General features: G+C 45.3%; 1 protein-coding gene across 1 annotated transcript; it reads left to right on the forward strand.

The window, feature by feature from the left end:
• The first annotated feature begins 599 nt into the window (after window positions 1–599).
• Window positions 600–9822, forward strand: LOC130111370 (izumo sperm-egg fusion protein 1). The gene is made up of 10 exons (XM_056278542.1): window positions 600–731; window positions 1518–1746; window positions 2290–2364; window positions 2772–2855; window positions 2987–3007; window positions 3178–3264; window positions 3965–4092; window positions 4351–4501; window positions 9109–9280; window positions 9744–9822. Exons 2-10 carry the CDS (start codon window positions 1518–1520, stop codon window positions 9820–9822), a joined length of 1026 nt encoding a protein of 341 aa, XP_056134517.1. The 5' UTR covers window positions 600–731.
• Window positions 9823–13479: the final 3657 nt, after the last annotated feature.

Genomic DNA, 13479 nt, shown 5'->3' on the forward strand with positions numbered 1-13479 from the left:
CCCGGCGTTTCACGTGGCGCATTGACAACACGCGTCCCTAGAAGCAAACGTCCTTAAATGAGAGCCAACGGGGCAACAACGCGGCGGTCTCGCCACCCTTACCTCGTCCGTCCCGCGAGCAACCACCAAGCGCGATCTGCGCACATCGTGTTGCGCATTTCCAAAAACAGGGGTCCGTGAACCCGCCCAGAATCAAGGTAGCAACGGCTTGGCCCGCTCAGCTGTCTGTCACCCCTGCGCGCTTCCGGGAAAGGTAGTTTTTAAACCCGAAGTGGTTAAGGCAAGTCGGTCCACGTTTCACAGTAGCAGAATTTATAGCGGGGTTTTTTTCTTTCTCTCGCGCTTTCAAATTTGGCCGGCGTTGCCTTGGCAACGAATTTGAGCGGAACTTGTTGGTATTTTTTGTTGTTGTTGTTGCTGTTGTTGCCTGTGCTCGATGCGTCCCCAAAGCCTGCAACCAAAACAGCCTCATATTTGAATTTAAGATGTCTCCTCCAATTTGAAAGGCATTATCTCCCGATTAACACTAGTCTGTCTTGTTTTTATTTCAGACGTTCTCATATAGGCAAACAAATGGTGTATGTTGACAGGTTTGTGTTTGAAAACCGTGAGCAATAATGAGACAATAGATTGTGGAGCGTTTCCAAAAAAACCCCACAATTTTCCTTCAGACTGTGTTGAATAACTTGGAGCAGGAGCAACACGCACGGAAGGGTCAGACCGTAAAACAGGTGAGGTCGTGTATTATAAGGGTTTATGTGTTAGAAACATGCTCTCTGCCACTAGGTAGCAGTAATAAGCTGTGTTAAATAGCTGTTGGGACGCTCATCGCGATTAGTCATTGATAAAAACATTTTAGTGATTTCCATGGTAACAGAATAAAATAACGCTTTATTATTGTTATTGGTGGTAGTAGTAGTCGTATTGGTAGTAGAAGCAGTAGTCAGATTATTTGGTTATGCAGAAGCTATCTAATGATTTTTACATTTCTAAATAGTATTTATGTGACATTCATATACGGAATTAGTAGTGTCACAACAAGATGTCTTATGCCCCTTTTCCACTGCGTGGTACCTTATCCACTCAACTCTACTCGCTTTTTTTGGTTTTCCATTGGGCAAAAGTTAGGGATGGTACCTGGTACCAGCTACTTTTTTGGGTACCACTTCGGTCGAGGTTCCAAGTGAGCTGAGCCGATACTAAAAGGTGACATGAAAATACCACTATAAATAAATAAAATAAAAATATAAATATATGTATATTTGTTTATATTGAATTAAATATAAATGAAATATTGAAGAAAAAAACTAGTCAGCATGCCCACAAATGACTAGCGGGGCTTCGCCGTGGCTATCTGCAGTGGAAAACGAAATCCCCAAAAGTAAAGGGAGTAGAGTCAAATAGAGTAGAGTCGAGTTGAGCCAGTACCACGCAGTGAAAAAGGGGCATTAGACTCAATGTGATCATCACAGTAGCCAAACTAAGTCACCCATATTGCCATTATATTGTCGATGGAGATGGGTTTGAGGCCCCTGTCCATGCCCATGCTGCTGAGCCTTGTGGTCCTACTATACTCCGTGCCTGTGAGGGAGGCCTGTCTGCAGTGTGACCGCAAGATCAGACTCCTTCACGAGGACCTTCTTCTGTCTGCTGCCAGTGTGCAAGATCAGATTGAATTGAAAAAGATATGCGACCATGCCTACGTGACCTACAGGGAGACTAGCAAGGCACGCAGCGGAGTTATTGGTGAGTACCAGACGTGGCATGGACTGACAAAACAGCAGTAAACAAGCAAATGACACCAGGTGGACAAATGACACCAGGTGGACAGATGACACCAGCTGGACAAATGACACCAGGTGGAACAATTGAGGTTACTACTTGCCATGAGGTCACGATCCGTCAACATGATGCGCTTTACTTTTCCCCATGAGGAGATTGGCGTGTAAAGCAGCCGTCAGTGTGAGCTGCTTTCCAGGCAGCCAACACTATATTAGCTTTTGGCATTCCTAGCTGCAGTAAAGATGTAAGAAAACCCTCAATACTTCTCTTTAGCTCTCACTTTGCTTCTGGTCCTTCGAGTTCTTGTATGTTAATTCTATGATCTGGGACATGAACACTATAGTGAACCTTACGCGTGATGCAATTAGTTGCTTATAATGTTCATAATACAGGAATTAAAGCTTATTCTACTGCTGTATATTGCTTTTCAAAGGAACCTCAGCTTAACGCCGAGAAAGAACAGCGTCATTGTAACCTGACAATACATCTCTGTCTCCCGTGCCCAAGATCCCACCACTCTGTACAGAGCCAGCACGGAGTACCAGAGTGAATTCGATCGTTTTCTGAGCACCGTGCACACAGGTGAGGTTGGAGAAATACCCGGCAGCACTAATTCACAGCGCACCACAGTGTGTTGCGTTAGTGTCGGTGTGTTTGCATGGGTTATGGGGAACTATTGTAGGGGAGAATTCACCAAGTAAGTCAGGGACGCCTGAATCTGAGGGCTTCAGAGAGGTAAGGCGCTGCTGTGCCAAGTCACACGCATCCAAGTAGAGGCGGTTTCCTCTCGACACTGCGAAGGTACGTGACGAATGTGAAGATTTAACTGTTTTGTCTGCATGTGTTGTTTAGTCTTGCTCTAGTCTCTCTGTGCTCAACTTTTCTAAGCATGTTTGGAGGCGTCAACCGTGTAGACATGCATCACGTAAGCCTGTAATGACTCAAATTAACTGTACATTTTCCACCCTTTTTTTTGTGTGTGTGTGGAGGCTCTGTGACGTTTGAGACCATTCAGATCATGGAGAAAGGCGGGAGGATCTTAGAGAAACACTTAGACAAGTTCATCCACGGAGGTACCCGCTGTGATTGATGGATGACCTATGACACAATCTGTTCATCATCACGCACGTTTGATGTCCACTTTTGTACACGCTTGTCGTTTGTAAAATGACAACCTCGTCTTGTTTGTTCTTCTTTCTTGTAGGACTATGCCCGAACAAGTGTGGTATGTTCTCTATGTGGTTCCTCTCTCCTCTGTATTGCTGGAGAGGTAGCAGCTCCCAATATACAAACCAGCACCACATTTATGTAGCTGTGAGGGACAGATGTAGAGGAAATAGCTTTTTTTTTTACATTTGTGTGTGTGTGTGTGTGTGTGTGTGTTATCGTTCTCAGGGCTGCTGTATCAGAGAGTAATGGATTGCTTCTCCTGCAAATACAAGTTATACACTTGTGACTCTCACACTCGGCTTGACTGTGGGGGTAAGTTTGTGTGTGTGTGTGTGTGTGTGTGTGTGTGTGTGTGTGTGTGTGTTGGGGGGGTTGGGGGGTGGGGTCGGCACAACATATGCACAAATACAATACACAATACACTTGTGACTTACGCTCAGCTTGACTGTGGGGGTAGGTTTGTTTGTGGGTGTGTGTGTGTGTGTGTGTGTGTGTGTGTGTGTGGTGGGGGTTGGGGTCGGCACAACATATACACAAATACAGGTTATACAAATATGAGTCATACCCAGCTTGACTGTGGGGGTAGGTTTGTGTGTACGTGTGTGTGTGTGTGTGTGTGTGTGTGTGTGTGTGTGAGTGGTGGGGGTTGGGGTCGGCACAACATGTGGTATATCGTGTGGTATAGTGTGATTGTAGGTCCCTGCAGTGTATAGCAACACATCCTGTCACGAGTGTGTGAGTGTGCTGCTGTCTATCCATGTGCAAGGCTAATGAAAAGATTATTCAGTAATCCCAATACCAATGAATGAAACCTCTCTTTCTCTCTCTCTCTCTCTCTCTCTCTCTCTCTCTCTCTCTCTCTCTCTCTCTCTCTCTCTCTATCTGTTTATCTCTCTCTCTCTCTCCCCCTCTCTCTATCTGTTTATCTCTCTCTCTCTCTCTCCCCCTCTCTCTATCTGTTTATCTCTCTCTCTCTCTCCTCCCCCTCTCTATCTGTTTATCTCTCTCTCAGAGTACCCAGTGCAGGCTGAGGAAGGAGGCCAGGCTGTGTTGGATTGCTTCCTCCCATGGCACAAGCTGGTGCAGGGGAGGCCTGAGTATCACTTCTCGTGGGCCCCTCGAGTGCCCGGAACTAATAAGGTACCGACTATGCCTGCCTCCTTCTCTCCTCAAGACCTCAAACAGTAAAAAAAATGAGCCCCATAAACATCTGCCATAATATCAGAGACACATAGAAACAGTGGGTTTGCAGTATGGTCACTTTTAAAGCATTTTCTGTTCAAAATAACCAGCGCGGCGGCGTCCTGTCTCATGAGGCTGAGTCACGGTCAGAATACGCTTTGTTTACTGATAAAAGCCCTTTAACACGCTAACTTGTTCCACTCATTACACATGCAGTCGGCTGAAAGTGACTTCAAAGCCCTGGTGGTGACTGAGGACTCGTCTGTGGTGCTGAATCAGCTGCGTGGGGACGAACGAGGGACTTACCGCTGTCTGCTACGAGGTCGTAATGGAACTGTCTTCTCCCAGGTCACCTTTCTTCTCAATGGTAGAGTACAGCGTGTCCAAGAAAGCCGTGGAGCCTTAACTCTAATACCGAGAGCTGACCAGGTGTGCAGACGAGTGACAAATTAAAGGAAAAACCCACATAAAGTGTCTTAGTGAGGTGTTGGGCCACCACGAGCCTCCAGAACATCTTCGCTGCTGCTTGTCATAGATTCTACAAGTCTCTGAGCTCTACTGGCGGGATGGACACCGTTCTTCCAAAAGATTTGCCCTCATTTGGTGTTTTGATGACGGTGGTGGAGAGCACTAGTCCAGACACATCAGTCCAAAATCTCCCATAGGTGTTCAACCGGGTTGAGATCTGGTGACTGTGAAGGCCATAACATTTGATTTACATCATTTCTTACTCGTCAAATCATTCAGTGACTGCCCTCATGCTCTGTGCATTGTCATCCTGGAAGAGACCACTCCCATCAGGATAGAAATGTCTCATCCTAGGATAAAGGCGATCACTCACAATAACTTTGTATTGATTTGCAGTGACCCTTCCCTCCAAGGGAACAAGTCGAAACAAACCATCCATCCATCCATTATCCAAACCACTTATCCTGCTCTCAGGGTCACAGGGATGCTGGAGCCTATGCTAGCAGTCATTGGGCAGCAGCGGGGAGACACCCTGGACAGGCCGCTAGGCCATCACAGGATCTGATATTTATGAAACCAAATTTCATTATATATATATTTATATATATGTGTGTGTGTGTGTGTGTGTATATATATATATACATATATCTATATACGTATATACATAGGCGGAAATCCCGGGGGGGACGGGGGGGGGGCACGACCCCCCATCCTGGGAAAAATATGATATATCCCCCCCAATATTTCACCCCTGATGTACAGCACTACTTTTGGTGTCCCCCTCAGGAATTGCGCTTGAGAAAATTTCATGTAATTATCCCCTCCAACGTTGATATCAGATTTTCGCCCCAGTGTGTATATATATATATATATATATATATATATGTGTGTGTGTGTGTGTATGTATATGTGTGTGTGTGTGTGTGTGTGTGTATATATATATGTATGTATATGTGTGTGTATGTGTATATATATATGTGTGTGTGTGTGTGTGTGTGTGTGTGTGTGTGTGTGTGTGTGTGTGTGTGTGTGTGTGTGTGTGTGTATATATTTGGGGGAAGAAACTGTAATTCATAGCAGTACAAGCCTGTATAGCCAAATTGGCAGCTGATGAGTGCGTGACGCACGAAACAGGCTTGTACTGCTATGAATTAAAGCTTTTTTCCCTATATCTCTCTTAATATTCCGCTCCTTATTTGTTGAGCACTTTTATCAACACCATTGACGGTTTCCAAAAAAAAGATTTCATATATATACACTACCGTTCAAAAGTTTGGGATCACCCAAACAATTTTGTGTTTTCCATGAAAAGTCACACTTATTCACCACCATATGTTGTGAAATGAATAGAAAATAGAGTCAAGACATTGACAAGGTTAGAAATAATGATTTGTATCTGAAATAAGATTTTTTTTACATCAAACTTTGCTTTCGTCAAAGAATCCTCCATTTGCAGCAATTACAGCATTGCAGACCTTTGGCATTTTAGCTGTTAATTTGTTGAGGTAATCTGGAGAAATTGCACCCCACGCTTCCAGAAGCAGCTCCCACAAGTTGGATTGGTTGGATGGGCACTTCTTTGAGCAGATTGAGTTTCTGGAGCATCACATTTGTGGGGTCAATTAAACGCTCAAAATGGCCAGAAAAAGAGAACTTTCATCTGAAACTCGGCAGTCTATTCTTGTTCTTAGAAATGAAGGCTATTCCATGCGAGAAATTGCTAAGAAATTGAAGATTTCCTACACCGGTGTGTACTACTCCCTTCAGAGGACAGCACAAACAGGCTCTAACCAGAGTAGAAAAAGAAGTGGGAGGCCGCGTTGCACAACTGAGCAAGAAGATAAGTACATTAGAGTCTCTAGTTTGAGAAACAGACGCCTCACAGGTCCCCAACTGGCATCTTCATTAAATAGTACCTGTTAGAGCCTGTTTGTGCTGTCCTCTGAAGGGAGTAGTACACACCGGTGTAGGAAATCTTCAATTTCTTAGCAATTTCTCGCATGGAATAGCCTTCATTTCTAAGAACAAGAATAGACTGTCGAGTTTCAGATGAAAGTTCTCTTTTTCTGGCCATTTTGAGCGTTTAATTGACCCCACAAATGTGATGCTCCAGAAACTCAATCTGCTCAAAGAAGTGCCCATCCAACCAATCCAACTTGTGGGAGCTGCTTCTGGAAGCGTGGGGTGCAATTTCTCCAGATTACCTCAACAAATTAACAGCTAGAATGCCAAAGGTCTGCAATGCTGTAATTGCTGCAAATGGAGGATTCTTTAACGAAAGCATAGTTTGATGTAAAAAAAATCTTATTTCAAATAAAAATCATTATTTCTAACCTTGTCAATGTCTTGACTCTATTTTCTATTCATTTCACAACATATGGTGGTGAATAAGTGTGACTTTTCATGGAAAACACGAAATTGTTTGGGTGATCCCAAACTTTTGAACGGTAGTGTATATAAAAACATTATATACACTGCTCAAAAAAATAAAGGGAACACCTAAAAACACAATATAGACCTCGATGAATGAAATATTTCAGCTGAAAATCTTTATTTATTAGACAGAGGAATGTGTTTAGAGCAAAATAACCTAAGAATGATCAATGGAAATCAAAATCATTAGCCCATTAAGGTCTGGATTCAGAATCATACTCAAAATCAAAGTGGAAAATGAGAACATAGGCTGATCCAACTTCTGTGGAAATTCTTCAAGACGATTCAAAATGAGGCTCAGTAGTGTGTGTGGCCTCCACGTGCCTGTATGCACTCCCTACAACGTCTGGGCATGCTCCTGATGAGACGACGGATGGTCTCCTGAGGGATCTCCTCCCAGACCTGGATCAGGGCATCGGTCAACTCCTGGACAGTCTGTGGTGCGACATCGCGTTGGTACAAGACATGATGTCCCAGAGGTGCTCGATTGGATTCAGGTCTGGGGAACGTGCAGGCCAGTCCATAGCATCAATGCCCTCGACATACAGGAACTGCTGACACACTCTGGCCACATGAGGACGAGCATTGTCATGCATGAGCAGGAACCCAGGGCCCACTGCACCAGCATATGGTCTGACAATGGGTCTGAGGATCTCATCCCGGTACCTAATGGCAGTCATGGTACCTCTGGCTAGCACGTAGAGGTCTGTGCGGCCCTCCAAGGATATGCCTCCCCAGACCATCACTGACCCACCGCCAAACCGGTCATGCTGGAGGATGTTGCAGGCAGCAAAACGTTCTCCACAGCGTCTCCAGACTCTCTCACGTCTGTCACATGTGTTCAGTGTGAACCTGCTCTCATCTGTGAAGAGCACAGGGCGCCAATGGCGAATCTGCCAACCAAGATGTTCTCTGGCAAAGGTCAATCGGGCTGCACGGTGTTGGGCTGTGAGCACAGGCCCCAATTGTGGACGTCGGGCCCTCATACCATCCTCATGCATTCTGTTTCTCACTGTTTGAGCAGAAACCTGCACATTAGTGGCCTGTTGAAGGTCGTTTTGTAGGGTTCCGGCAGTGCTCCTCCTGTTCCTCCTTGCACAAAGGACCAGATAGCGGTCCTGCTGCGGGGTTGTTGTCCTCCTGCGGCCCCCTCCATGTCTCCTGGTGTACTGGCCTGTCTCCTGGTACCTCCTCCATGCTCTGGACACTGTGCTGGGAGACACATCAAATCTTCTTGCCACAGCACGCATTGATGTGCCATCCTGGATGAATGAGCTGCACTACCTGAGCAACTTCTGTAGGTTGCAGATACCGCCTCATGCCACCTCTAGTGGTGAGGGCACTAGCAAAATGAAAAACTAACCAAAGATCGGCCAGAAAAGATGAGGACAGGCAAATGGTCTGTGGCCACCACCTGCAAATCCATTCCTTTTATAGGGGTTGTCTTGCAAATTGTCTAATTTCCACCTGGTGGAAATTAGACAATTTACCAACAGGTGAAATTGATTCACAAATCAGTGTTGCTTCCTAACTGGACAGGTTGATATCTCAAAAGTGTGATTGACTTGGAGCTACATTGCATTGCTTATGTGTTCCCTTTATTTTTTTGAGCAGTGTATATATACGTATATATACGTGTGTGTGTGTGTGTGTATACACACACATATATTTCAAATATGTTTATGACCCAAACCATGCCAGGAAAATGTCCCCACGGCATGTTTTCCCTCTCATTTGTCACCTGTCTGCATATATATTGTGAAGGAATGGAGTTTTAAATAGATCGCCAGCTTCCTTCATTCACTTCAATTCAATTTACAATATATTAGCATACTCAGTGAAGGCATCAGAAAGACTATTCAAATCAACAATTTCACTCTCATGATAGTTATTTCCTACCAGGCAATTATGATAACCCCGCAGCCTAATATGGGTTTATTTGGGGATGTGTGACATGAACCAAAGGATGAGAGTCTGTCGACGATCGTTGTTGCTGAAATCTTTTTTTTCTCCCCCTACGCACAGAAGAGTGTGATTGACTAATCCTATCTGTCACATCCATGCCTGTTGCAGTCACCACTTCACCCGCCCAGGCTGCCACGCCTCACTTCACTCCGCCCTCGCTGCCTCCAGGATATGACTCTCCTCCACCTTCCCACCGCGCTAAGTACCTGCTGCTGCCAGTCATCGCCGTGGTTACTGCCCTCAGCCTGGCAGCCAGCGTGGGCCTTGCGGTCGTCTTGGGGTGAGAGACGGAAGAGCTCGGGCGGGTGAAACAATGAGAGAAGGGGGGGGCGGGAGGCCTGAAAGAGGAAGAGAATTTGAACTGGGAGGGTGGGGGTGTGAGAGGTGATACAAAGAGTGACAGAATGATGCAAGACGCAGGAAGTTGACTTGTGATCGAATGGTGAGGTGATAGCTTTACTAGGCCTAGGTGTACCTCACCACTGTAAGCCGTGACGAGGGCGCCGTGCAAGCACACGGAAACCGCTCACCGCTTACAAGCGAGTCGATCAGACTGTCGGGCCCTTTTCTCAGAAGACTCCCCGGTGGATTATTCCACGGGCCAATCTCATTTACTCCGGCGCAACAACCAATGAGCATCCGCACTCAGATTTAAGCACCCAGCGAGCAGACGTTAACGGGCAGGTTTTACGGTCATTTGATCGTGATTATACGTGGTTTGTCATCGGTTGTCTTCCCCGCAGACTGAAAACGAGGCAGCTGAGAGATGTGGAGGAGGCCAGGAGCCGGCGGGAGCGGGAGGACAGAGCATCCACGGCGTGATAAGAACAGAAATAAATATTTCAGTAACCGAATGGCTGAACAGTTCATTCAAATCTCAAGTAAAAACCTCAGCATACGGCGTAGCGTCCCACCTGCGGGATGCTAACTAAACCTACAGATGCCGGAGTCCTGCTTGGGCCACACGCAAATGTGATTCCATTGACCTCGTGATGTCACCAACAAACCGAAATGTTGGCCTTGTTCCCTGATGCGGAAAACATTTATTGAGACTCTTTTCTCTGTTAGACCTCGGCCCACACAGCAACACATACACACTCCCACACAGAGGCAGGTCCACGAGACCGTTTCCCTCACGTCAACCGCCAGTTTTGCACAAGGCATCAGTGAGCCGACCCCGCTGGAGACACGTTTCAGCCGAATGGGGGGGGGGGGTGGAGAAAGACACGTGGGTGTGGATGAGAGGGAGGAAGGAAGGAGGGGGGGTGGTAAATCTCCCGGATTACAGTGTTTTTCGGAGATTAATGGCCTCGGCGGTCCAATTAATCCCAGATAATCCCCTGTGCGAGGGGGAAGTCGGGGGTGGGGGTGGGGGTAGAAGCCACAGCACCTGTTTTCCTGCGGTCTTGTGCGGCTTTATTCATTTATTTGGTTGTTCATTCAGAGAGACTGAGTAGGACCAGAGGTTTTTTTGCATCACCGCTGACGTTCTTTCCACTCTCCACCATAGGCTCGCATCTTCACCACAATATTGTTTTTTCTCCTTCTGTTTTTCACTCGTGTCTGACCTTTCTTGCTTTCTTGCTTGTTTTATGGCTCTTTCTCTCTCTTGCCTGTCCGTATCTTCTGATGACTTCATGTCATCATATAAATAACATCCCTTGCTGTTCATGCTCAGCCTTGTCCCGGAATAGTTTCCTCATGATGATGATTTAGGACCTATAAAAAAAAAAATCTTCGGAGGCTAGAGCTTTCACAACAGCTCAGCGTCATCATCCCCGCTCATTTGTTTAACGCCGTGTTGGTCTGTCCTACACTCTATTGCCAAACCAGATTATTTTCCAAAGAAAAGCGATGAACAATACCGCCTGTCAATTAAATGCTATAAATGAAAGTGAAATTGTAATGCCTGACTTTGTGTGTCACCTTGTCCAGGAAGAATGATTTTTAACTCTGTCAGATAGAGGCCCCTTGGGAGTTATCTGAGGCGGTTGTTCAGGGTTTTAGGGTGTTTTCCAGAAATTATTTCTGACTTCTGTAAAAAAAAAAAATGTAAAAAATTTTGAAGGTTAGTCAGAATTGAGAGAATGACAAAGGGCGTGTAAAGGTGTGTGTGTGTGGAGACAGGATGTACACTACCGTTCAAAAGTTTGGGATCACCCAAACAATTTCGTGTTTTCCATGAAAAGTCACACTTATTCACCACCATATGTTGTGAAATGAATAGAAAATAGAGTCAAGACATTGACAAGGTTAGAAATAATGATTTGTATTTGAAATAAGATTTTTTTTACATCAAACTTTGCTTTCGTCAAAGAATCCTCCATTTGCAGCAATTACAGCATTGCAGACCTTTGGCATTCTAGCTGTTAATTTGTTGAGGTAATCTGGAGAAATTGCACCCCACGCTTCCAGAAGCAGCTCCCACAAGTTGGATTGGTTGGATGGGCACTTCTTTGAGCAGATTGAGTTTCTGGAGCATCACATTTGTGGGGTCAATTAAACGCTCAAAATGGCCAGAAAAAGAGAACTTTCATCTGAAACTCGACAGTCTATTCTTGTTCTTAGAAATGAAGGCTATTCCATGCGAGAAATTGCTAAGAAATTGAAGATTTCCTACACCGGTGTGTACTACTCCCTTCAGAGGACAGCACAAACAGGCTCTCACAGGTACTATTTAATGAAGATGCCAGTTGGGGACCTGTGAGGCATCTGTTTCTCAAACTAGAGACTCTAATGTACTTATCTTCTTGCTCAGTTGTGCAAAGCGGCCTCCCACTTCTTTTTCTACTCTGGTTAGAGCCTGTTTGTGCTGTCCTCTGAAGGGAGTAGTACACACCGGTGTAGGAAATCTTCAATTTCTTAGCAATTTCTCGCATGGAATAGCCTTCATTTCTAAGAACAAGAATAGACTGTCGAGTTTCAGATGAAAGTTCTCTTTTTCTGGCCATTTTGAGCGTTTAATTGACCCCACAAATGTGATGCTCCAGAAACTCAATCTGCTCAAAGAAGTGCCCATCCAACCAATCCAACTTGTGGGAGCTGCTTCTGGAAGCGTGGGGTGCAATTTCTCCAGATTACCTCAACAAATTAACAGCTAGAATGCCAAAGGTCTGCAATGCTGTAATTGCTGCAAATGGAGGATTCTTTGACGAAAGCAAAGTTTGATGTAAAAAAAATCTTATTTCAAATACAAATCATTATTTCTAACCTTGTCAATGTCTTGACTCTATTTTCTATTCATTTCACAACATATGGTGGTGAATAAGTGTGACTTTTCATGGAAAACACAAAATTGTTTGGGTGATCCCAAACTTTTGAACGGTAGTGTATATGGTACAATTTCCTATTTGGCTGTCATGAGGGATGCATTTTGGAAGAGAAAAACACCTTCCTTCAGCATTCTTTAGACACACACACACACACACACACACACACATTCACAGTCACCATATTCCACTTAGTATTAAAGAACATGCTGTCAGGATCTTATTACTTTGCTAGTCAAACACGATTTTGTATTTGTGTGCATGCCTATGGGTGTGCGCGTGCATGCGTGTGCGCGCACGAGAGAGAGAGTGTGTGCGTGTGTCCGTGAGTGCTCATGTAAGTGTGCTTGTGTGAGTCTGCATGTAGAGACCGGCGGATGGGCTGAGGTCGCCGTAAATGCCTGCTCAGCATCCCTAGTGACAGCCATGATATACGGCGGCCCAGAGAGTGCGTGTGCGGCTGTGTTTTTGAAAGTGCAGCCTCAGCAGGGCGAAAACACGACCAAGTCCGAGCGCTGCTAAGAAGGGATGACAGGCAGGAGGCCGGGGAAAGGAGGGAAGAGGGAGGCGGGGGAAGCGGAGTCAGAGGTTTGAGTGGGAGATGTGCAGAGGAAGAGCCTGACTAGGATGTGGGTGGCAAAGTCAGAGAGAGTGAGACGGAGAGAATCAGATCACTATTTCTACCTTGTAGTAAAGGAAGTCCCACACTAACCAACATCACTTTTCTCCCACTCTATTGGCAATCCCCTTTTGTGTAACAAAGGGCCTTGTGTTCTGCGTATGCCATTACAGGGGAAACGGGCAGAGGCCGGCGAAGCAGTGCTTTACATTTAATTCATTCAGTTTACATTTATGTTCTCCCAGTGTGTGCGTGCGTGCGCACGCACGCACGCACACACACAAACAAAATTTACAACAAAAAAAACTTAAAATCTTCACTAACAAACTGTTAACCGTCCTAAGGTTTTCTGGTTTTGCTCAAAAACTTGAGCATTTGTTGTTCAAGGGAGTTAGGAACGATAAATAAAGGATACGGTAAAAAAAAAAAATCCAGTAAACTGTCACTTTGTCTGTAATCTGCGTGGCAAAAAAAAAAATCCGGAAGGCCTCGAGGAGATATAATCAAACGTGCCCCAAATAGCAAATGTCAAAAACTATCAGGGGTCGAGCGGGTTTCACCTCTTAACGTGACGTCATCCAGCACAATAAC

This window comes from Lampris incognitus, chromosome 1 (assembly GCF_029633865.1).
Source record: "Lampris incognitus isolate fLamInc1 chromosome 1, fLamInc1.hap2, whole genome shotgun sequence".
In the NCBI taxonomy this organism is placed as follows: Eukaryota; Metazoa; Chordata; class Actinopteri; order Lampriformes; family Lampridae; genus Lampris; species Lampris incognitus.